Here is a 20752-nt window from a genome sequence, read left to right as displayed (position 1 = left end):
CTCTTGAGCTTAAGCGATTCTCTTGCCTTAGCCTCCCAAGTAGCTGGGACTACTGGCCTCTGCCACAACGTCTGGCTATTTTTGTTGTGTTGTCATTATTGTTTAGCCCCTTGAACCCACCAGCTCCTACCCTAGCCGCTGAGTTACAGACGCAGAGCCCAAACCATTAAGTTTTATGAGGAAGTGAGATCTCAAAAGTTAAGAGGAAAAAAGTGGAGTTGCTAGCAAAGAGGGAGCCTAAGAAAACTGCTTAGGACCCATAAACCAACTACTTAAACCATTTCCTATTTTATCCCTAAGGAGATAACAACTACTTCTTTTCCCCTTTGGCTGAGTATGGATAACGTTAAAGCCAACCACTTTCACCATCCCTCTTCGACTTACAGAAAGGTAGAATTCTACTTCTATGACCTAAGGTCTTTGAAGGAAATGCCTCTATAAGAGCATGCAGCAAGCTCTTTTATTTGACTGGGTCTTGGTTTTTCCCAGACCAGACCAAAAAAAAATTAAAATAAGTCATCTTTAAGGTTCCTTCCAGGTTTGTATAAAACTGCGTTTTCTGGGCGCCGGCCCCATATGCCGGAGGTGGCAGGTTCAAACCCAACCCCGGGCAGAAACTGCAAAACAAACAAACAACAACAACAAAAAACTGCGTCCTTCTAACAGTGAGGCAGAACCCTATAGTAAAACGAGAAGACTTGTTTTGGTTTCTCCCCAAGGAGAGAGGATTCAAGGGGGCGGCTTCTAGAGGCTGTCATTAGCCCAGCCCCGCATGGCACCAAAAGGAGACAACGGCAGGAGAGGACACCTGTCTCTGAGAGGATGGGGGATGAGAAATCAGCATGGAGCCACAGACACTTCTGGCTCCAAAACCCGGTCTGATCTCTGAGCTCCTTCTGGTAGAAACCCTGCGCTGCGTTCCAGGCAGGATGCTAGTGTGCGGTTCCCCTACTCCCCTCGGAGGGGCCCTCTCACAGGGTAGGACACACCCTCGTTAATGCCTTCTCCTCCCCACAAAAATCACAACACAAATTTGGGAATTTTTCTCCCCGTGCCAACCCCGCCAAAACTTTCAGCCGTTCCGCCCACTCCACGTGGACCTCCCTTCCCTATCCCATCAACCCCTGCAAGAAATCCCACCCTCAACACGTGACCAATTGTTATGTTTCCTTTCTGGGGCTCCCAAGAAGCTGGCTGCAGCTAAGGACTGAACAAAAATGCCCCCTGCAGGGTGAATGTGGGGCAGCAGCCCGGGAGGGCAGGAAAGCTGAGGGCTGGAGTACAATAGGGGAATGAGGCCTCCTCTGCTTAAAATCATTTCATTTCCACATAGCTGCCTGGTTAGTAACTTTAAGGATTACCCAATCAAAAGATGAGACAAATTCAAGAGAAGGGATATCATCAAAGAAAACTATTTTGAGGTGGAGTTGGGTAAAGTTTTAAGCCCCAGCTGCAAAGTTAAATTACTTCTACTCCAGCTCCACTTCTCTCAGAGTTCTTCATGACGTTGGCAGAACTCTCAGATCCTCCAACACAGGCAACAGCCAAGATTCCCTAATTATAGGCTGGGCGATGGAAAAGGTCCTCTCCTGGGGTGTGCGAGCTGCTCCCAGCCTCCACCCCTCCCCCTTCCCCAACAACACTGTAAGCAGTTGTCTCTTTATAGGATCTGCCTCCTCAAGTTGACAGCAATTGTTTCTAAGGAATCTCTCTCAGCATTGTGAAAATTTGCCCTGGAGGGAAGAGCCTCAGGAAATCTGTTGGAGGAAAGAGTGGGCAGGGCGGCAAAAAAAAAAAAAAAAAATTAGTCCACTGGGAAGGCTTAGTGCACAGAACAAGGGGGTTAACCAGGAAAAGCTAGAAAATAGGTCAAGTGAAGCCAGAGGGAACCAGTTTCCCTGGGAAAAATTCTAACCTGAGCTTTGTCCAATTTTCACCTTACTCCTTTCTCCCACTTGAGATGTCCGGTTAAGAAATTGGTAGGCGAGGGTGGCGCCTGTGGCTCAAGGCGTAGGGCACTGGTCCCATATGCTGGATGTGGTGGGTTCAAACCCAGCCCCGGCCAAAAACCACAAAAAAAAAAAAAAAAAAGAAATTGGTAGGCGTTTGGAGTGATGGGTGAATGAGGTTGGAAAAGGGAACGGAGTTGTGGGCAATGCTCAGAGAAGGAAGGGTAGGACTAAGTAGAGAAGGCTAAATTTAAAATCAGAATTATCCTGGGGTCGTTTGTCCCTCCAAGGTCATAGGGGTCATGAATAGTAGATGGCCCAAGAGTTACAATTCTTGGAGCCCAAGGAAGGGGACCATGGTAGCCAAGAAGCACACTACCCCAGGGACACGTTAAGGAGCAAAGTGTGGAAGAGAATGGGAGGAGTTCTGGGGCACCTACTTTCAAGGGAAACAGTCCAAAAGCGATCAAGTTAAAATTTTGAGGACTCTGGCCAGGACACTCGCTGTCCTATAACTCAGTATCTGTCAGGGCTCCCATTACCAGGTGCTATTTCCAGAGTCCTAGGCTTAAAGGGAAAAAAGGGAGGGGCCGAGGTAGACAGGCGGAGGGGGACCCGATGGGCTCCTCCCCCAGCGCAACTGCAGTACCAGCTTTTAGCCACTCAGGGGCTCCCAAGCTCAACTACAGCCCCAGAGTAAGGAAGAAAGCGCTAACGAGCCTCCAGAGGACTGCTTGGGACGTCAGGGATGACCCTGAGCGCCGAGGTGACCCAGGGGTCATCTGCTCTGAAACTGCAGACTCTTCGCATGGCCAACGGGAATGCATCCAGCCTCAGCCTTTCTCTCTAAAAGGGACTTATGGCGCTGAGAACTAACTCCCCTCCTCTTACCCTCACCCCTTCTCTTTGTTCACCCTCACCCCGCCCTCGTCTTCTTATCCCCTCCCCCATCCTCTTGGTGGGAACCATCCCCCAGCCTATCAGAGTCCTGAGGAATGCTCGCAGCACTCTGGCTGCCTGCCAAGCTGTGGACTTCCTGGGCTTTAGGGTGGAGCTTGGCGAAGGGGAAGCCCGTGTGACAGGAGAGCCACCCAGTTCTGCACAGCTTACCCATTTTCTCTCTCTCTCTGGTAAGCAAAAGGCTCATCTGTCATTCTCTGTCACCACCACTTAATTTCCTCCCCTTACAATAGGATTTCCTTGCCAGGGCAAAACATGCACAATCTGCAGGCGGTGGTCATCCTAAACATGTGGCTTATAGAGGGAGAGAAGGGAAAGCACCTATTTCAGAAAATGCCTTCCCTGTTCCAGAAGAAGGCCTATAGCTGGAAGGAGAGAGTTAAGTTGGCAGGGTCCCGAGGTAAAGGGTTTGTAAATGGTAATTCATCTCTGTGGCTCCTTTTGGATCTTTCTCAGAACCCTTGGGTCTAAGAAGTAAAGGGTCTCTATGCAGTTAAGCCTGGGAGTAAGTGGATTTCTGCATATCTGACCTCTAACTCAGCCTTTATTTTTCTGAAATAAATCAGCTGAAATCTGAGCTCCCTCTTCCACATCATCTCTCCAGCCCACTGCAGCAGACTGGGATAGGTCCAGCAATAACTGGGAATAGGCAGAAACTCCTCCCAAATCTCATGAATAGAGACCAAGATGGTCAAGAGACCCCTTATCCAAAAGGTCACCACTCAGAAGTATTTTTTTTTTTTTCTAGAGACAGAGTCTCACTTTACTGCCCTCAGTAGAGTGCCGTGGCATCACACAGCTCACAGCAACCTCCAGCTCTTGGGCTTACGTGATTCTCTTGCCTCAGCCTCCCGAGCAGCTGGGACTACAGGCGCCCACCACAACACCTGGCTATATTTTTGTTGCAGTTTGGCCGGGGCTGGGTTTGAACCCACCACCCTCGGCATATGGGGCTGGCGCCCTACTCACTGAGCCACAGGTGCCGCCCTCAGAAGTATTTTTGTATGTAGAAGAGTGTCTTCTGATATTGTCCACACAAAAAAAAAAACAAAAAAAGCCCTCAAATAACAAAGTGAGAATTCAGTCCTATGGTGCCTGCCCCCCGCCTCATGGTCCCTCAAGGCCACTTTTACATCCTCCCTGCCTGATGTCATCATCTATAGACCTGTGCCAGATTCCTAAGTTCCTATCTTGAAACCTCAGACCCCCACACCCAGGGCCTGGGGAGAGCTGATGTAGGTCAGTGCAACTGAGCTGCAGGGCTATCTGCTCCTTGAGCCCAGAGCCTTTCAGGCATAGAGAGGAAGGCTTGCACAGAAGCAAAAGAAAGAGTTCGATGAGAATCAGTAAAAAGCTTATTCCTCAAAACCTGAAGCAGGGGCCGTGCCGGTGGCTCAAACAGTAAGGCACAGGCCCCATATACTGGAGGTGGCGGGTTCAAACCTGGCCCTGGCCCAAAAAACTGCAAAAAAAAACCTTGAAGCAGGGGGAGGTCAGGAGTCAAATGTTCAGACTTGAGACAGCAATAGGATCTCTGGTGAGAGCTGCCTGTGATGGAGAGAAGGCCAGAGGAAAGGAGCTGAGCATAGTTCCCATCCCCTCCCCCCTCCCCACATTTGCCTGTGTAAGGGAACCCTTTGGATCTGGTGACTATTCCTTATTCTTCATTCACTTTCTAGCCTCAGGTTTCATCTTCAGGAACCTTTGTTATTTGCCTTAGAGACCCTCTGCTTCCTCTAGCCACAGTTTCTGGGTCTCAGGAAGCTGGAGTAGGCCAGGGTGTCCCCGCCCTCCCTATTGAAAGACTTTCCTGCTTGTTATCTGCTAAACTCATTTTGCCCAAGGAACTTCTAACCCTCTAGGACCTCCTTTTCTTGGCTCTCCCTACCCTTGCCCCTGAGAGCCAATGGTGTGTATTTTTGCATGTTGTGTGTATGCACATGGTCCTCACATTCTTTAAGTTAGACATGGGGACTCAAAGGCCTATGACTGACTATAAATAGCATGGGGTCCCCATAGCCAGCAAAAATGGATGAGGGACAATTTTCTACCTGTAGCCTCAAAACAATTTAAACCACAATCAATTGGGCAATTGGGTTTTTCTGTTTTTTGTTTGTTTGTTTTGTTTTTTAGACAGAGCGTCACTTTGTCACCCTCAGTAGAGTACCGTAAAGTCATAGCTCACAGCAACCTCAAACTCTTGGGCTCAAGCAATTCTCTTGCCTCAGCCTCCCAAGTATCTGAGACTGTAGATGTCCGCCACAACGTTCAGCTATTTTTAGAGATGAGGTCTCTCTCTGGCTCAGGCTGGACACAATCACTTGTTTTTTGTTTTTTTTTTTGGTTTTTGGCCAGGGCTGGGCTTGAACTTGCCACCTCCGGCATATGGGACCGGCGCCCCACTCCTTGAGCCACAGGCGCCGCCCACAATCACTTGTTTTAATAGAGCCTCAGGACAGTAAGAAAAAGTAGGTAGGATGGAGGAAGGATAAACAATTAAAATTCTACCCTTCTTTTGCCTTTATTCTTCCCCCAGTACCTTCCATTTTCTTTTGAGATCTCAGCCAGTCACTATCCCACTAGTGTTGTGCCATTTGCCCTCATTTCCACAATTCTCACAAACAGGAGGCACTCAATAAATGCTTTCTACACTGAGTCAGACTAAATGTTTGTGCTCCCCAGCTGAACTTTGAAATGCAGCACAAAGGGGGAAGATAGACACATCCCCACATCCTGGAGTAGATTCTCTTAGAGGACTGCTTTCAAGAGAACAAAGGCCTGGAGCAGTAGTTCTCAGACTTCACTGTGCATCAGAATCGCTGAGATTGCGGCTAGGCAAGGTGGCTCACACCTGTAATCCTAGCCTTCTGGGAGGCCAAGGTGGGTGGATTGTTTGAGCTTACATGTTTGAGACCAGCCTAAGCAAGAGCAAAACCCCATCTCTACTAAAATAGAAAAACTGAGTCAAGAGGATCACTTGAGCTTAGGAGTTGGAGGTTGCTGTGAGCTATGATGATGCCAAGACTGAGACTGCTGGGATCGGCCCTACAGTTTCTGATCCAATCAGCCTGGGACAGGGCCTGAGAATTTGCATTTATTTTCTTTTCGTTTTTCTTTTCTTTGAGACAAAGTCTCACTTTGTCACCCTTGGTAGAATACTATGGCATCATAGCTCACAGCAACTCGAACTCTTGGGTTCAAGACATTCTCTTGCCTCAGCCTCCCGAGTAGCTGCGACTACAGGCACCCAACATGATGCCCAGCTATTTTTAGAGAGGAGGTCTCTGGCTCAGGTTGATCTTGAACCTGTGAGCGCAGGCAGTCTACCCACCTCAGCCTCCCAGAATGCTAAGATTACTGGTGTGAGCCGCTCACTCAGCCTTGCATTTCTTTCTCTTTTTTTTGCAGTTTTTAGCCGGGGCTGGGTTTGAGCCCACCACCTCCAGCATATGGGGCTGGCACCTTACTCCTTTGAGCCACAGGGCCGCCCTGCATTTCCTTTTTTTTTTTTAAGGGGGGTGGGTCTTGCTGTATTCCCCAGTCTGGTCTCAAACTTCTGGCCTCAAGTTATAATTCTATCTTGGCCTCCCAAAGTACTGGGATTAAAGGTGCCCCTGTGCCCAGCCAGATTTACATTTCTTTTTCTTTTTTTTTTTTGAGACAGGGTGTCACTCTGTCATCCAGGATAGAGTGCAGTGGTGTCAATACAGCTCACCACAACCTCAACCTTATACTCCTGTGCTCAAACGATCCTCCTGCCTCAGCCTCCCAAATACTTGGGGCTATAGGGCTACATAAGCACACCACCACACCCAGCTAATGGTGGTGCTGACCTCTCTGCTGAGAACTGTCTTCTTTTTGTCTTTCTTTCTTTCTTTTTTTTTGAGACAGAGTCTCACTCTGTTGTCTGGGCTAGAGTGCCATGACATCAGCCTAGTTTACAGCAACCTCAAACTCCTGCGTTCAAGTGATCCTTCTATCTCAGCCTCTGGAGTAGCTGGGAATACAGTGGCACCATGACACCTGGCTAATTTTTTTTCTATTTTTCTTTTTTCTTCCTTTCTTTCTCTCTCTCTTTTTTTTCTTTTGAGACCGATTCTCACTTTGTCCCCCTTGGTAGAGTGCTGTGGCGTCACAGCTCACAGAAACCTCCAGCTCTTGGGCTTAGGTGATTCTTTTGCCTCAGCCTCCTGAGTAGCTGGGACTACAGGCGCCCACCAAAACACCCGGCTATTTTATTTTTTACAGTTTGGCCGGGACGGATTTGAACCTGCCACCCTTAATATATGGGGCCGAGGCCCTACCCACGGAGCCACAGGCACTGCCCTTTTTTTTTTTTTTCTATTTTTCATAGAGATGTTGTCTTCCTCTTGCTCAGGCTAGTCTCAAACTCCTGAACTCAATTGATCCTCCTGAATGCTAGGATTACAGGGGTGAGCCACCTCACCTGGCCTAGAATTGTCTTATTTACTGAACCCTAGCCCCTTACCCCAGTATTCACCAGGAGGACCTGGTTTTAAGTGAGGAAGAACGGTAAGCATGTGATACGGAGATGTTAGAAAAGTAGGGAAAGACACATGTAAGTCGGTCTCAGACTGATTATCCGTTCTCTTTTTAAATAGTCCATTGACTCTATCCTATTGAATGTCACTTCCCAAAAACATGTTTTGCAGCAGCAACAGGAGCACTAGGAATTTCCTGTGGCGAGGCAGCACCAGTGCCAGGGAGGGGTGGAGGCAGTGCTGAGTGAGCGCCTTCCCTTGGCTCGGGCAGGGCTACGTGCCCCACCCCCTCGCTTGCACATGTCTCCGCCGCCACCGCCGCAGCAGCCGGGCTGTTTATGAGCGAGTTGTTGTGGTAGAAATGGAGCAGGCTGCACATGCCCGGGCCATGTGACCCTAGCAGCCCGCGCGTGAGCCTCAAGCCGGTACAAACACCCTGGTCCCCTTTCTCCACTGGCCAGAGAAACAGGAGGCAAGGTGGAGAAGGAGTGAAAGGGCACTGGGCTCCTTTTCTTATCTCCTTGCTCTTTATTCTCCCTAAGTCTCCTTTTGTCTCTCTTGAGCCACGAGGGGAGCAAACACCCAGGAGAGAAACATGATTTCCCCAGGCACATTCTCCTCCCAGGCAGCCCCTTGGCATTTACACAGCCTCGAGCCCCAAGCCCCCAGAGAACAAAGGAAGTCCTCAAGGGAAGTGCACAGAATGGCCCACCCAGCCCTCACGTTGATGTGCTGATGTCAGCCCAGAGCTAACACTTGTTTCCCTGCAGCCTGAGCTCCTCAAATCAGGCTACCCTGTCCCTTCTTTCTAGGAAGGAGACCGCCCTACACACACACACACACACACACACACAGAGCAAATGCGGCACTCCTGGATTAGAAGGTGGAGGATTCAGGAATTTGTGGGTTTAAGGACATGGAGCAAAAGTTCTGCAGCAGTGATCTGTGAGGTTAACGGATAGGAAGAGGAAAGTCCCTCTGCCAATCAGAGATAGAGAGGAGTTGAGGGGGACCTGGAAGGGCTTTCACACTAACCCCTGTGCAGGAGAACAAATGTGGGTGCGCAAGACAAATTCAGCCTCCATTCATGGAAGCGTCCCATCGCATCCACCTGCCTCTCCCAGCCCCCTGGGTCTTTCTTTGCATTCTAACTTTAGACCCCATTTCCAGCCCTGCTCCCGCCCCCTACCCGTGACCCTATTTCTGAGCAGCAGTACCTCTTGCTGGGATGTGAGAGTGTACTGGAGTCAGGGGGACAGTAGGTTAGCAGGAACAAGCAAATGAAATGAGCACGACCCACATTTCTTCATCGAACCAAAACTTCGCAGATCCTGCATTGCAGAGCTAGCGCTTTTTTTTTTTTTTTAAATCTCAGCTGGGCCCCTACACACGTCTGCATTTTTGCAACCAGCACAGATTTTTTTTACCAGGGTGCAAACTGTGCATTCTAATGAGCTAAAGCTCCTTCCTGCAGCATTGAAAATCTCTTTGGCAAATTGCTTCTTCTCCATCTGCCCCCCACCCCAGTTTAGAAGAGGGGGAGGGATCCCAAATTTGTGAAGTCGCATCCTCTCTCTCCCCTTCGCCTGTCACCCCTCCCCCAAGATACCGCAGTCTTTCCAGCCCAACTAACAGCTGCAGACCAGGGGAGAGGAGTGGGAGGAGGGAAAGAGAGCCTTGTTCCTTCTTTCCACTCAGGCTGAGCTGGCGGGCAGGAGTTGCCTCTTTTTTTTTTTTCCTCAGCAGCCCATTGCAACCCCCCTTCCCTCCTCATCCCAGCCAGTGTTTATGTAAGCCTCCCAGAAGCTACACACAGCCCCTAATGCCTGCCCAGGCCACGGCTCCTCCAAGGTCCATCATGCTCACGAGGACTGTCATGAGCCTCTCCCAAAGCAGCTGCATGGAGATCTGCAGAGGCCCAAGGAGATGTTGGATAAAGGAGAGAGTTTGCGATGGAGCTCAGGGTATGGAGTGGAGGCCGAGGCAGGCACATGTATCCCTTTGCCTCTCAGTTCTGAGGCTCAAGGACAACCAATGGGCAGGTGCAGGAGCTGGAAGATAATACCACTGTGAACTCCAGCAGCAGCATGGCAAAGATTGGACAGAAGGCTGGTGGCATAGCATGTACTGGATGCTACTGCCCTGCAACCCAGAAAGAGGAACTCCCATGCCAGAAAAAAAGGCACTTAGGTTTTAGTCTACCACTGCCAAGGACAGTCCATGCCACCTCTAGGAAGGATCCTGTGATGTGAACAGGACCCTGGGCTCTGAGAGGGGGATCATTCTTCAGGTTCTCCAAAGTGTCTGCTGAAGAAGCATTGGCCTAGGTGGTGGCTTTCGGAAGGGATGGTTTTAGACATGCACATTGCTCAGGCAGGTAATTGGGAAGCAGAATGTTGTTTCCTTAGAGTTTTTTTGTTTGTTTGTTTTTTGAGACAGAGTCTTATTTTTGTCACACTGGCTAGAGTGCTTTGGCATCTTACCTCACAGCAACCTCAAACTCTTGGGCTCAAGTGATTCTCTGGCCTCAGCCTCCCAAGTAGCTGAGACTATAAGCGCCGGCCACAACACTTGGCTATTTTTAGAGATGGGGTCTCTCCTTGCTCTGGCTCAGGCTGGTCTCTTGTTTCCCTGTAGCCTGAGCTCCTCAAATGGAGGAGCTCAAGCAATCCACTTGCTTCAGCCTCCCAGAGTGCCAGGATTACAGGTGTGAGCCACCATGCCTGGCCTCCTTAGGGCTTTTTACACAACATCTGTCTATCTTTTGTGGTCGTCTGTACTACTTTTCTTCTTTCTTTATTTTTTTAGAATAATCAAGTGAAACAGTGGGAATAGAGAGGGAACAAAGAAATCTGTAATTGATTGTGATCAATTAGTTATAAACACCATTGCACTGGGACCAGCCCACACTCTTTCAAACAATCCATTTTTTTTTTTTGAGACAGAGTCTCACTTTGTCACCCTGAGTAGAGTGCTGTGGCATCACAGCTCACAGCAACCTCCAACTCCTGGGCTTAGGTGATTCTCTTGCCTCAGCCTCCCGAATAGCTGGGACTACAGGCGCCTGCCACAACGCCCGGCTATTTTTTTGTTGCAGTTTGGCCAGGGCTGGGTTTGAACTCGCCAACCTCAGTATATGGGGCCGGATGGGATGGCGTCTGTGGCTCAGTGGGTAGGGCCAGCCCCATATACCGAGGGTGGCAGGTTCAAACCCAGCCCTGGCCAAACTGCAAAAAAAATAGCCGAGCCTTGTGGCAAGCACCTGTAGTCCCAGCTACTCAGGAGGCTGAGGCAAGAGAATCGCCTAAACCTATGAGTTAGAGGTTGCTGTAAGCTGCGATACCACTGCACTCTACCAAGGACAATAAAGTAAGATTCTGTCTCAAAAAAAAAATATATATATATGTATATATATTGCCGCTGCCCTACCCACTAAGCCACAGGTGCTGCCCAAACAATCCATTCTTTTTTTTTGAGACAGAGCCTCAAGCTGTCCCCCTGGGTTACAGTGCTGTGGCATAACAGCTCACAGCAACCTCCAACTCCTGGGCTCAAGCGAGTCTCCTGCCTCGCCTCCTAAGTAGCTGGGACCACAGGCGCCCGCCACAATGCCTGGCTGTTTTTTGGTTGCAGCCATCATTGTTTGGTGGGCCGGGCTGGATTCAAAACTGCCAGCTCAGGTGTACGTGGCTGGCACCTTAGCCACTTGAGACACAGTCGCCGAGCCAAACAATCCATTCTTAATATATTCCCTGGAAGGAAATATCATGGGACTTTAAAGGGTCCTGAAGCCCTGCTCCCCTCATCACCAGCTGCAGAATCCAAAGCCAGTAAGTAGGTCAGGTAGAGAAAAGAGTTCAGATGCCCACTTCAGCTAGTAATTTCTTTTTTTTTTTTTGTAGAGACAGAGTCTCACTTTATTGCCCTCGGTAGAGTGCCGTGGCGTCACACAGCTCACAGCAACCTCCAACTCCTGGGCTTAGGCGATTCTCTTGCCTCAGCCTCCCGAGTAGCTGGGACTACAGGCGCCTGCCACAACGCCCGGCTATTTTTTTGTTGCCGTTTGGCCGGGGCTGGGTTTGAACCCACCACCCTCGGTATATGGGGCCGGCACCCTGCTCACTGAACCACAGGGGCCGCCCAGCTAGTAATTTCTATAGCAGTCTATGTGGAATTATTTTCGGTGGTTTGTTGGTTTGGTGTTTGCACCCAACTACAGCTGCCTTCTTTAGAACCCAGATATAGGGGAATGTAGGATGGAGCGAGGGAAGAGGAAATATGAGTGGGGTTAAAAGACAGGTTCTAGGAAGCTGAGGTACTTGGGGTGGGGGGAGGACAAGTGATGCTTCAGCTTCTGATTTTTGTCCTCACCTCACTTCCAAGTACCATCATTACTTGAAATACCAGGATCCGTTTGTTGCTCAGACATTCCCTCCAGAGAAATCATTTCCTCCAGGAAAGGCAGTCTTGCTAGTAGAAAAAGTTTCATCTTCAGGCCTGGGGTTGAAGCCCCAGCACTGCCATTTTTATTGTGATCCTGATGATGGTAGCTCTAGGGGAGCTTTAGCCCACCTGTAATCTCTGTTATTCTCTGATGTAACATCTTCTCAGTCTTAAGTGCCATGCAAATATAGATTCAAGACAAATTACCTAGTCCCTCTGGCACCTTAAGCAAATTAATAATTGTCTCTAGGGCGGCGCCTGTGGCTCAGTGAGTAGGGTGCCAGTCCCATATGCCGAGGGTGGCGGGTTCAAACCCAGCCCTGGCCAAACTGCAACCAAAAAATAGCCGGGCGTTGTGGCGGGCGCCTGTAGTCCCAGCTGCTCGGGAGGCTGAGGCAAGAGAATCGCGTAAGCCCAAGAGTTAGAGGTTGCTGTGAGCCGTGTGACGCCATGGCACTCTACCCAAGGGCGGTACAGTGAGACTCTGTCTCTACAAAAAAAAAAAATAATAATTGTCTCTAAGTCTCAGTTTACCTATCTCTAAAATGAGACCTATAACATAGGGTTGTTGTGAATATTAAATGAGATAATGTGTGTAAAGCACTTAGCACAGTGGCTAGCATATAATTGGTACTTAATACATACTTACGATTTATTTTCTTTGCAAAAAGCAGTAGTGAGGTAAAGATTGAATTTAAGGCAAAACACACTATGTAACCCAGCCCTGATTCATGCCTCACCCACTCTTTCCCCATCTTTCCTTCAAAGTAAGTTAGCTCAGACTTTGTCCCTCTTGTGGCATGTTCTTGAAGTTCTCCTCAAGAGCCAAGACCTGAAGGCTTTGGGTGGGGTAGAAAAAGCTAGTTGGCCTTTTAGAGACAAGAAAAAAGATCTAGGAAGTCAGGGAATGAGTCTTTCCCAAGAACATGGTTGGCTCCCTGATTCTGGGGCATCCCCAGGGTTTCTGTTCTAGGTTTGCATCACCTGGGCAGACAGGTTTTTACCCTGGGCAGTGGTTCCTTGGTGAGAAAGGAGGAGGATGGGAAGGCACATACTGAAGCCTAACCTGTTTTTAGCAAGGACCAACCTTCAGTCAGTCACTCACTCAGTCAAGCAGTCAGCCCAAGATTTAGGCCACCCAGAATTTGCACAGGGCGTAGACTTGTTACTCAGTACAACCTATTGGCAAGGAGAACAGATCTTAGATCCAATGCACACACATATATACTCACAGCATTCACACGCTCAGTCTCACACTCAACACGCAATCACACACACTTACTCTGACCAGCACTTAGAGCTCTCAATCCCTTTCCTTTTTTTTTTAAAAGACAGAGTCTCACTTTATTGCCCTCAGTAGAATGCCGTGGTGTCACACAGCTCACAGCAACCTCCAACTCCTAGGCTTAGGTGATTCTCTTGCTTCAGCCTCCCAAGTAGCTGGAACTACAGGCACCTGCCACAACGCCCAGCTATTTTTTTGTTGTAGCTTGGCCAGGGGCCGGGTTTGAATCTGCCACCCTTGGTATATGGGGCCAGCGCCCTACCCAGTGAGCCACAGGCACCACCCTCAATCCCTTTCCTATCTTTGCTGTTCTTCCCAGTTCAAAGAAATCAAAGAGAATTAAAGACATATTTGGAAATACACACACAGGATCCAAAGCTGTCCCTAATCATGAGGTCAGTCCCCACAATTCCAGACTCTGAAGAATCAAGTGGAAAGGTATACAACATGGAGCCAGGTGCATGGCTATGTCCGGTCTTGGATATGCATCTGTTCCACACTTATCTAGTCTGAGCCTGAGCACTGCTTATTAAGAGCCCACACGTTCCTTGGGCTGAATTTGGCTATAGGAGGAATGCTGTGTTTGTGTATGTGTGCATGTGGCTCTGTGTGTGTGTGTGAAGTGTGCCAGCTAGTAGGTGGGGGAGGGAGGTTGTGTTGAGATGCACCTGTTGTCTTACAGTCAAGGTTGAGGTCAAAGAGAGACCAAGATTCTACTCCAGGTTCCCTAAAGCCAGACAACACAGCCTCCCCCTCATTTTTGGTGGCTCTGGGTCTCACTCTCTGCTTCTCCCAGAAGCTGCTGGTAGAGAAGGGAACAGGGTGCACAGTCTAGAAGCTTCTGAAGTCAAGGAAGAGCACTGCCTTTTCATTTTGTATTCTCACCAGTTTCAAAGAAAGATTCCAATATTACTTCTTTGTCGGGGGTGGGGGGGTGGGGGAAGAGGGTCCTATAAGACAGCAGAGGAAGGAGGAAGTGGAGGTAAGCCCCCTCCTTTGCCTCCTCCCTCCCAGCCTCTGCCTTCATACCACACACAGGCTGCAAAACAACCCAGCTTCTTGCCAAGAGCAGTTAGGCTGACTGAATAATAGCTCTCACTGGCTCTGTTCCCCCCTCCTTCTCACTGGCTGCAAACTTAGAGAGGGTGTCCTGACCCTTGGCCTTCCTCTTATAGGGAAAAACACTGAGCAAGTAGACAGGGGGTGGGCAGGACCACCACAGCAACTAACTGGGCTGTGGGCCATGGGGAGGACCCAGGGCAAGTAAAGGGAGTATGCCCGTGGCGGTGCTGGGCTGGTGGGGAGCTAGATGTTGTTCTGGGGCTCTGATTTTGAATCCACCCCAACAGATACTTGGGTTCTGGCCGTGGCTCTGATGGAGATTCAAGAAGATCACAGAAAGAAAAAAAAAAAAAAAAAGAAGATCACAGAGAGCAGGCCTGAGAAAGACATGGCAACTCACCTCCCAGACTTCCCTCTGAAGCCAGCGTGGGGGGGATGGGGGCAGTGGAGGTGACCTCAGACCCAAGTTTTCCTAAAAAGCCTCTTTCTTTGTTTGTCCTAGTCCCTCCCAGGTCCTCCCACGCTCTGCCAAAGCTTCCCAGCTCTGGGCCACAAGGCCAGGGCAGGCCAGGGAAGAGCCCACTATCTTCTCCCACCATTCTCAGAGGCAAGTGAACAAAGCTGAAGCCTAGCTCACTCTAGCCAGCCCGTCTTCTGCAGGTAGTCAAGAGGGCCTGTGGTCAAGCCAGTTACCCAGCCACTTCATTGCTTCAGCCAACCTCATGAGCCAGTTTATTCCTTTCTTGGTCCCATATTCCTTTTGTCTCTTTGGTGGCTGTCATGTTTCCCAGGTATCCATAATACTGCCCCAGGGTCTGCCTGTGAACAAGTGGAGAAGGACTTCCAGTGTGAAGAAAACCTTTTCCTGGAAGCACTGGTGGTGAGGAAGGAATGAGTAGGGACAGTAGGTTATTGAGGCTCACTTGGCTATTTGAAGAAACTTCCATCTCTCCCTACAACACAAGTCATCTACTTGAGACTTGTTATTACACATGAGACAATTGCTGCTCTGAAGGGAGTTGCTGGCCATTTCTAACCCTTTTCAGTGTTTCACTTGCTCATCTACTCATCTCCCTGATGTTCAAGGTGGGCAGATGAAACTAGCAATGGGTATCTGACCTTGGACAATTACTTTTTCTAAGCCTTATTTTCCTCATTTCTAAAAGGAGGGAGGGAAGATTATGATGATCTTTATGTTCCCCTCTGAGTAGTTACCTTTGGTGAAATTCACATACTACCCTCAAGCCCCCATGGGGGTGGTGGGAGGGACGTGGCAGTCTCCTTCAGGCCCCTGTCTCACCTCTGCCCCACTATACTAGGACCTCAAAGCACTTTCACATTTGGTTTCCCTCTGTTGTCCTTTTTATTGCCCAGACAAAGGGAAATGACTCACTCCCAAAGTCACCTTGAGTGGGTGGAATAGTGTCATACAAGCAAACAGCGAGTCCCTAGGGATATTCCCACCTCCACAGCAGCTCCTGTCCCTAGAGGGGTTCTCCCTAAAGGGAGTAGAAGGGAAAAGGGGTCATAATTCTTCAGATCTATTCAGTCTCAGGACTTGGTCCTAAAGCAGAAGGCAGCTTAAGCTCCTGAGTCCTGGGAAATCTCCCTCCTCTGTTTGTCTCTCTTTGGTCACCAATAACCTCAGGGTGAGGTCGGTGCTGCAATCACGTGAAGCTCTCACGTTTGCAAGGATTGCAGAAAGGGCCTATTAGCTTTGATCTCCCAGCGAGCAGCCAAGCTCTGCAGTCCCTCCCCAGGAATTCACATGCCCCTGCCATACAGGCTTCCCGAACACGCAACCCATGACTCTTCAGCGCACCCCACCCCACCTCACTCTCTGCTTCTCCCGGCTCCTGCAAGGAAGAAAAAGGAAATACACACAGTCCACCCACTTTGTCAGAGGACTACAAATCCCGACGGTCTTCTTGTTGCGCAGGCGCACGCAGCTCAACGTGCCGGCTGCTGGAAAAGTGTGTCACTGGGGCACGAGGCGCTCCCTGGGATCACATGGTACCTGCTCCAGTGCCGCGTGCGGCCCGGGAACCCTGGGCTGCTGGCGCCTGCGCAGAGCCCTCTGTCCCAGGGAAAGGCTCGGGCAAAAGGCGGCTGAGATTGGCAGAGTGAAATATTACTGCCGAGGGAACGTAGCAGGGCACACGTCTCGCCTCTTTGCGCCTCGGTGCCCCGTTTCTCCCCCATCAGCTGCTTACTTCCTGGTTGTAACCTCTCTCCCTCTGGGACTTTTGCATTGGGAGCTCCAGATTCGCTACCCTGCAGCGCTGCGGAGCCGTCGGGCAGTGGCAACCAGTGCACTGCAGAGACCCGACTCTTCTTGCTACCTTCTAGCCAGAACTACTGCAGGCTGATTTTCCCACACACACTGTCTCTGCTCTTCTCATGCAAAGCAGAACTCCGCTGCCTCAACGCCCTACTCTTCTGGAGGGCTGCAGTCCGGCCACCCCAAGATCTTGCCGGTCCACCCCCCCGCCCTCAGCCAGTGCCCGGGGGGAGACAACGGCAATTGCAACCTCTAGTTTGTGTCAAGGTCCAGTTTGAATGACAGCTGTCAGCTGGTGAAGACATGACGACCCTGGATTCCAACAACAACACAGGTACAGATTCTTTTACTATCATCTTTCACTGTCACTGTCTCCCCACCTCCATATAGGCCTTTTAACAAGAGGAACTTTGTAAGGGAGTGGGGATTCCCTCGGGCAGAAGATTTGCTAGCATGCTGAGGGGTCTTGAGGTGGGATTTCCAGAGCCGGTTGTTCGAGCTGAATATGCATGCGCCCACAAATGCCCCCCATCACACACGCTAAAGAGTCCCAAAGCTCTCATGAGCCTGAGGGACTCGGATCTCGGGCGGGAGGAAATGGGAGGGTGGATACGAATGGATGAAGAGTTTAAGAGGACTGGGAGCTTTGGAATAGTGCCCCGAAACGTCTCCATCTGTCCACCTCCTGCAGTTGTGGTATGGTTGGCCGTGGAAAACGGACCCCTTCCCTCCCGTCTTCCCCTTCCTCTAGTTCCAGCAGACTCCAGGGAATCTGAGAAGCGGTGGTGCGATCGGGGTTCCAGGCAGGAGGGGCTGGCCGGGATTGGGTCGGATCTCACTGGGAAATCCTCATTGACAGGAAGGAGCGGCACTTGGGCATTCGGGAGCGTGGTGCCGGGCCCTAGGGAGGGCACCTACAGCGCCCGGGCCGCCGGGAGTGCTCACATGGCTGCAGAGCCTGGCCCACGTGCTGCGTTTGTTTTCATTCAGCTGAAGCCCTGGCCACCACTCTATTGGTCGGTGCCTTCCGGCCCCGTTACATAATGAGCTCCGCCCCCCGGTCGCCCCGGCAACGCGTGTTCCCTTCTCTCCTCCCCTAAGTTGTCTGGGCCTAGCCAGCGTTCTGGGCCCAGCCCACCTTTGGGGCGCCGGATGGGGGCGGGGCGAGGGCGGGGCTGCTCCTGATTGACGGGAAGCGGAGAGGGCGGGGCCTCAAGTTCCGGGGCTCCTCGTTGGGGAGCCACGTGCGAGAGTCACACGTGGAGCTGGGACGTGAGGCCGGCTGAGGGCCCGGCTCCCGCCCCGCCCCGCCCCGGCGAGATCTGGGTGAAGCTAGGCTGACTCACCGCCCCCGCCTGCCTCCTTTTCCCGTCCGCCTGCCGGGTCCCCTCTCCCCATCACCAGAGCAGAGTAAAGTGGAGTGGTCCTTGACCTCTCATGGCCTTGTGTTTACACTCCCTAAAGAACCTCACACCTCACCTCCCTTCTGCTTACTCCTTTTCTCTTTATTTTCTTTGCACCTACTTCACCATACTGCGTTTAGACTTAGTTTCTACACAATCCAAACTCTGTTCCGCAAGCATCTCTTTTCCTTAGTCCTGCAAGCCCTGTCTTTCCTCCCACCTCCACCAAACAAGAGGCAGTTTGCCTCCTAACGACTTCCCCAAACCACTACATCCCAGAACCGTAGCTGAAGCAATAATTGTCTTTCACTATCCTTCTCTGCCCCTCACTCCCTTTTCTCTCTGAAAGGAAAACTGAGACCCAAAGAAGGGAGTTGATATCCTCTAGGTCACGAAGCGAGTTGGTGGTGATGTATCTAGAACTAGACTCTTTTTTGAGCATGCTGCTCACTCTCAGGTTGAGAATCTCTTTGGATGAAGGTCTGGCTCCCTTTTTGGGGATGAGTGAACTAGGTCAAGTTCATTTACCACCAGCTAAGTAGTCCATCCCCCACTTCAGCCCTGAAACTGTAGAAGGTGATCCGTTGTGCAACTATTTTACGAGAAGCTGGGTTCACCCTGACCAACAATGAGCTATTTTAGGGTTGCCCTGCCCAGTTTAGTGTGTGTCAGTGGGTGAGCAAGACATGTGCCTCTGTAGTAGCGTGGCATATGTCAGCTCACACGTGTCCTGGGATCCTCCCTTCTCCCACCCTGCCCATGGCATGCCAAACTAGGTGCTTGGCAGAGGTGCGGCAGGCAGGTCACCTTTTAATCTTGCTAATACCCGGCAGCATAGTCACTGGTTGGCAATATAACCAAAGGGCCAAAGTCCCTAAGTGGCCAGAAAGCCAAGTTTGTTGTTAGCAGGCAGAGACCTGAAGGCGAAATTCCAAAGCCCTGGGCTGGACAATTTGTACTTCACTTCCATCTCCTGCACCTTGTACTCCTAAGTCCTTCCCAAATTCAGAGATGGGAGTCCACTGTGACTCACTGCCTTGGGGGTCAGGAGAATCAGGTTGGGCATTTCTTCCCCTTCAATTCCTTTAGACTAGAGAATATGTCTTCTAGTTTAGGGGCAATGTGAATGGTTTAATTTGTAAGATCTCCACTCTTTTCATGGCTAGCCATCCCTCCATGGTTCATAGAATGGTCTTGGTGCTAAAATCAGCAGCTAGTTTTGTTTTTTTTCACCCTTTTCTTTTGGAGGACTGGGCACTGTGAAGTGTTTAGCTGCTCATCTCATTCTGCCACTGACAAGCTAGGTCATTAGTTGCAGTCCATATTCCGGAGGAAGGTGTATAGGGAGGAGAGACATATGTGTGAGATGCCCACAGGGGTCATGCCTCACATTTAAAGCAGACTTTGAATATATCTTGCAAAGAGTTGTGGGTGTTGGGTGGTTCCTGTGGCTCAAAGGAGTAGGGCGCCGGCCTCATATGCCAGAGGTGGCGGGTTCAAACCCAGCCCCAGCCAAAAACTGCAAAAAAAAAAAAAAGAGTTATGGGTGTTGGTTGGCTGTGTCATGTCTGGTATGTATGTAACTCCAAGATTAGGGGCGCCACATGGTAAGCTTCTGAGTGGCCAGCAGTGTTTTGTGGAGACAAGTGGGGAAGGAATATAGTGATCTCCTAGGTCCAGACACTTGGTGGCTGACACCCCCTTTCCTTTATTCTCCTGTCAGGTGGTGTCATTACCTATATTGGCTCCAGTGGCTCCTCCCCAAGCCGTACCAGCCCTGAGTCCCTCTACAGCGACAGCTCCAATGGCAGCTTCCAGTCCCTGACCCAAGGCTGCCCCACCTACTTCCCACCATCACCCACTGGCTCCCTTACCCAAGACCCAGCTCGCACCTTTGGGAGCATTCCACCCAGCCTGAATGATGATGGCTCCCCTTCTTCTTCTTCATCTTCATCATCATCCTCTTCCTCCTTCTATAATGGGAGCCCCCCAGGGAGTTTACAAGTAGCTGTGGAGGACAGCAGCCGAGTGTCTCCCAGCAAGAGCACCAGCAATATCACCAGTGAGTCAATTTTCAGCTGATTTGGGGGAAGGGAAGCAGGCCAGACAGAGTTATTGCCAGGGCCTGCTCTGACTTCAGGGACTTCTAGAGTTGTACCAGCCCCTGTCCAGCCCAGTCTGGTTGCTGCAGTGCCCTTAGATATTGGAACTACTCCTTAGCTCTTTCCTCCCAGAATCTCTAGTGCAGAACGCCTCTATACCTCTGCGACTCAGCCTGGTCTGTCCTGTTCACCTGCTGCCCATCTCTTTCCACAGAGCTGAATGGCATGGTGCTACTGTGTAAAGTGTGTGGGGACGTTGCTTCAGGCTTCCACTATGGTGTGCACGCCTGTGAGGGCTGCAAGGTGAGGCAGCTTGGGGGTAAGGGCAGGGGCAGGTGACCCCTTCTCCCAGGACACATAGGCCCGGCCTAGATGGAGGTGCTCACTAGCACTGCCCCTGACCTCCAGGGCTTTTTCCGTCGGAGCATCCAGCAGAACATCCAGTACAAAAGGTGTCTGAAAAATGAGAACTGCTCCATCGTCCGCATCAATCGCAACCGCTGCCAGCAGTGTCGCTTCAAGAAGTGTCTCTCCGTGGGCATGTCACGAGATGGTGAGGCAGCGTCCCAGTATCTGCACATCCTCCCCCTTCCTTCCACTCAGAGTTTCTGAATTAATCCCTCCCTTAAAAAATAGTCCCAAACTGAGACATGTCACACTGTGAATCTCCTTTGCATGGGGGATGTCCTCACTACGTCCTCTTGGGTCCACATACACTTTTTCCCCATGGGTCTCACTGGTCACCTCCCACCTGCAGTTCCTGCT

At 50.6% G+C, this 20752-nt stretch overlaps 1 protein-coding gene across 2 annotated transcripts in view; it reads left to right on the top strand.

Annotated features, from left to right (window-relative positions):
• The first annotated feature begins 16186 nt into the window (after nt 1-16186).
• The window catches only part of NR1D1 (nuclear receptor subfamily 1 group D member 1), a 7799-nt gene continuing 3233 nt past the window's right edge, over nt 16187-20752 (top strand). Inside the window, exons 1-4 of one of the 2 annotated variants that reach the window (XM_053568153.1) lie at nt 16187-16816; nt 19609-19947; nt 20202-20290; nt 20396-20540. In XM_053568153.1, the coding sequence (XP_053424128.1) occupies nt 16786-16816; nt 19609-19947; nt 20202-20290; nt 20396-20540 (604 nt within the window). In that variant the 5' untranslated portion in view covers nt 16187-16785. The remainder of the gene's footprint in view (nt 16817-19608; nt 19948-20201; nt 20291-20395; nt 20541-20752) is intronic. The other variant, XM_053568154.1, reaches the window with a different exon arrangement.

The sequence above is a fragment of the Nycticebus coucang genome, chromosome 18, assembly GCF_027406575.1.
Source record: "Nycticebus coucang isolate mNycCou1 chromosome 18, mNycCou1.pri, whole genome shotgun sequence".
Lineage (NCBI taxonomy): Eukaryota > Metazoa > Chordata > Mammalia > Primates > Lorisidae > Nycticebus > Nycticebus coucang.
The sequence above is the reverse complement of the archived record's forward strand: the minus strand, read 5'-3'. Positions and strand labels throughout refer to the sequence as shown.